Consider the following 3350-nt stretch of genomic DNA (forward strand, 5'->3'; position numbering starts at 1 on the left):
AATGAAAAATAAACCCATTCAGAGGATTGGAAAATAATGTGCATAACAACTTACTTCCAAATGCAAGGTTATGAAGGGATTATTTTTAACTTTCAAAAATATCCGTTAAGAAAATATTATTTTACATACCTATAGTACACAGTGAAATAAACTTTGTTATGTACAAGGTTTCAGTATGAAAGAAACCACAGCCAGTTTACTCATGGTCTAGATAATCTCAGTTGTCTCATCTCAATCAGTACAAAAGAGATTCTCCTTCACTCTTTCGGACAATTGCAGTGATCATTTCAGCTTTTAGTGGTTACTAGCAGTTGTATAAAACCTGTGCGCAGACATCCACATATTAACGCATTTACAATTATATATTGGTAGTTACTATGCTCTCAAAGCAAGGTTGCACGTCTGCTTGGCAACCACAGTAACTTGCGTATAACTCAATTGCATATTGGAGAAAAAAAAGAAACTTAGTGCAGTCACCTGAGCTATAGCATTCTAAGGGAGCTTGGTGTCAAACTCCCCTTTGGATTTGCGTATTTCACAGCCCAAAATGAGAGCATGGGAGTCATTAAGGAAACAGTATATGGTGTATTTGCATAACCCTAGAAGTTATTTTTCCTCTTCAAGTTGGAGGATGAAGTAGTCTTTCACAGCTTTTTCCTAGCTCGTGTATTTTAAGCAGAGAACACAACACCACAATCTATTTGAATCACATTGGCAAAGTTGCTTCAGATAGTCTTAACTAACCCAAAGCTGATATCTACCTATTCTTAAACAACAAACTTTGCTCCCGTCTCAAAGGCGGAAAGGACAGGGAGTACTTTGCTATTTGTGGTACAACTGTAAACAACTGCGGGGAAGACGGTATTAACTATGCTTCAAGTTTACATCACACTGTTAGTTTCCATTATTTAAATGAACTCAAGCTTATCTTGAAGTTCACCTCATCACTATTGTGCTTTAAGGGGAATGAATTTTGCATCTGAACCTGCCTCCATATCACTGTTTGCTCACACACTTCAGATCCCAGGACAAAGATCTGACAGTGCTGCCTGTGTGGGAGACCAGTTCAAGAGTTGAAAACAAGTTCAGGGAATATTCAAGGCAGGCAGCACCACACTCTCCCTCCCCTCTTTTTTAATGAGGGACTTGTGTAACAACTTTGGAACCATGTCCTCTCTTTTTCTCTAATGCTATAGCTCAGCCACATACCATAAAAATTAGCAAAAAAGGAAACATGAAATCCTTAATGAAGAGGAAATTGCTTTGCGGTAAGGAAGGAAAAAGGAACACCCAAAACCCCCTGCCTGCAACGCCTTCCAGCCTGTGCTCCCTCCCATCACAGCTGTGTTTACTGCGGTGCAGAACCTGTGACATGCTCACAGCCAGGAGCACCCGGCCAAGAGGCCACCTTCTCGAGGGACAGCTTACTCACATACCCTTGCACGAGTGCTTCTACTGCCTCAATGTGTACCACAGATGTAATCGGGAGCTCTGCCATTTGCTTTAGGGGAAGCCAGGCAGCCTGTAACAAGCACTGGCACAGCTCAGTATCTGCCTGTAAGAGTCCCAGCACGCACCAATGCGCAGACTCCTTAATCAGGGTTGCAAACTTCCCCCTCTCCTGGGACCAGTCAGCAATAAATACATCTTCTGTCCTCAGAGGCACACACTGATAGGAAAGGAGGAGGTCCCCCAGCCCACCCGCAAGTTCCTATCAATTAAGAAGGCACCAGGCACATCAAACCCATTTCATTAAAATTAGTGGAGATTTCTCCCTTACACCTTCTGGGGGCCTGGCTACCAATCCATGACACCTTGCACCAGGCAAGCAAGCAGCTTGCTGCAATACCAACGGGAGCCACAACTGAAGAGAAGGGAAAACAATGTCCTCACGCTTCTCAGCCACCAAACTAATCATGCGCTCAGAGCTACACGGCCATGTCCTGAAAGCCATTGGCTCCTTCCTAATAGTATTAAATACTCTTAACTTCTGCTGATAAGTAGCTGTCAAAGGCATTTAGCATCTTGTAGGGTCAGGCCTACTAACAGATGGTTGAGGGAAAGGCTATGCACAAAGAGGGCAGAGAGGAAGGGAAAGAGGTGGAAGTGGAGAGGGGTAGAATTGCCCTGAGTTTTATCCTCTACAAATAAGTCAGTGGCTTTATCATCAAGCACTGAAGGAGTTAAGCACTAAAGCACAGACACTTAAATCAGCTTTACCCCTTCCTTTCACATGTGATTGGAATGAAGCTGCACCGAAGCAGTCCAAAGGGCTTATAACAGCTCAATTTCGCAGCCTTCAGTTTTAATCCCCATCACCCAGGCTAAGCAGTATGGTGGAGCTGAGGCTGCTACTCCACAGCAGTCCGAGCACCTGGATGATGATGGTCTTCCTCATCCTCTTCCTCCTCCTCTGCAGCCTGCAGGTGGCTGGAGAGCTCCTGGATCACAGCAGCCCTACCAATCTGGTCATTTCTCCTCTTCTCCATAATTAGATCCTCCAGGCTCTGAAACTCCAGCGTGTGGCTGCGTTTGTCGCCCAGCCGGATCTGCAATCGGTAGGGCTGCTTGCCTATGCGCAGCTCCCCGCCGATTTTAAACTCCCGCTTGCCGTACCGGCACCAGGCAGCGAAACACTCAGAGTTTCTCCAGCTCAAGTCCCGGTCCTTGCAACCCACTTGCTCCAGGGCGTTGCGCACCACCGCGGCTGGGCTGAGGGGTTTGTAGCGGTACAGCTGGTTGGCAATGCGGCCCCGTCTGCCCTGGCTGGCATCGGTGAGGAAGCTGTTCACCACCTCCAGCCTGTGCAGGTGCACAACTTGAAAATCCCCGACATACACCACCCAGTGCGGATACTGGGCCTGGCACACAAACTCCACCAGGTCACCCGGTTTGCACCTATTCAGCAGGTTCTCTGGGGTATAAGTGCTCAAGTGCCCCCCACCTCCTTCATCACCCTCCTCTGGCAGCGTATCCTCCTCAGAAAAGCTCTTCTGGTAAATACACTCATCCCGGTAATAGACTGAGCACTCCACCTCGTGCAACTGGGGATCGTAGGGCTGCAGGGCAGGGTGCTCACCCCCCAGGTCTTGCACCGAGTCCTGCTGCTGTTCCAGCTCATCATCATCATTTGAAAAGATGTAGGAAACCCCAATCCTGGGCCCTTCATCTCTGTCCATACCTGTTGGGTCGGCCGTGGGAACTTCCTTGTAGTTCAGATGGGTCAGCTTCTCCACCTGGTTCCCCATGCCCGCTGCAACGACAAGACACAGCGGGGCCATGAAGGCAGGCACAGGGCGAGCGGCTTCCAAGGAGGCAGCGGGACGGCAGAGCGCGGCTCCCCCCTCCAC

At 48.2% G+C, this 3350-nt stretch overlaps 1 protein-coding gene across 1 annotated transcript; it reads right to left on the reverse strand.

Annotated features, from left to right (window-relative positions):
- Window positions 1-2351: 2351 nt before the first annotated feature.
- On the reverse strand, window positions 2352-3263 carry FAM84B (family with sequence similarity 84, member B). The gene has a single exon (XM_010290175.1). It carries the CDS (start codon window positions 3246-3248, stop codon window positions 2352-2354), a length of 897 nt encoding a protein of 298 aa, XP_010288477.1. The 5' UTR covers window positions 3249-3263.
- Window positions 3264-3350: the final 87 nt, after the last annotated feature.

Source organism: Phaethon lepturus, unplaced genomic scaffold (assembly GCF_000687285.1).
Source record: "Phaethon lepturus isolate BGI_N335 unplaced genomic scaffold, ASM68728v1 scaffold41186, whole genome shotgun sequence".
Lineage (NCBI taxonomy): Eukaryota > Metazoa > Chordata > Aves > Phaethontiformes > Phaethontidae > Phaethon > Phaethon lepturus.

Coding starts and splice junctions, on each gene's coding strand:
- FAM84B (XM_010290175.1), bottom strand. CDS start 3,248: ATGGGGAACCAGGTGGAGAAGCTGACCCATCTGAACTACAAGGAAGTT.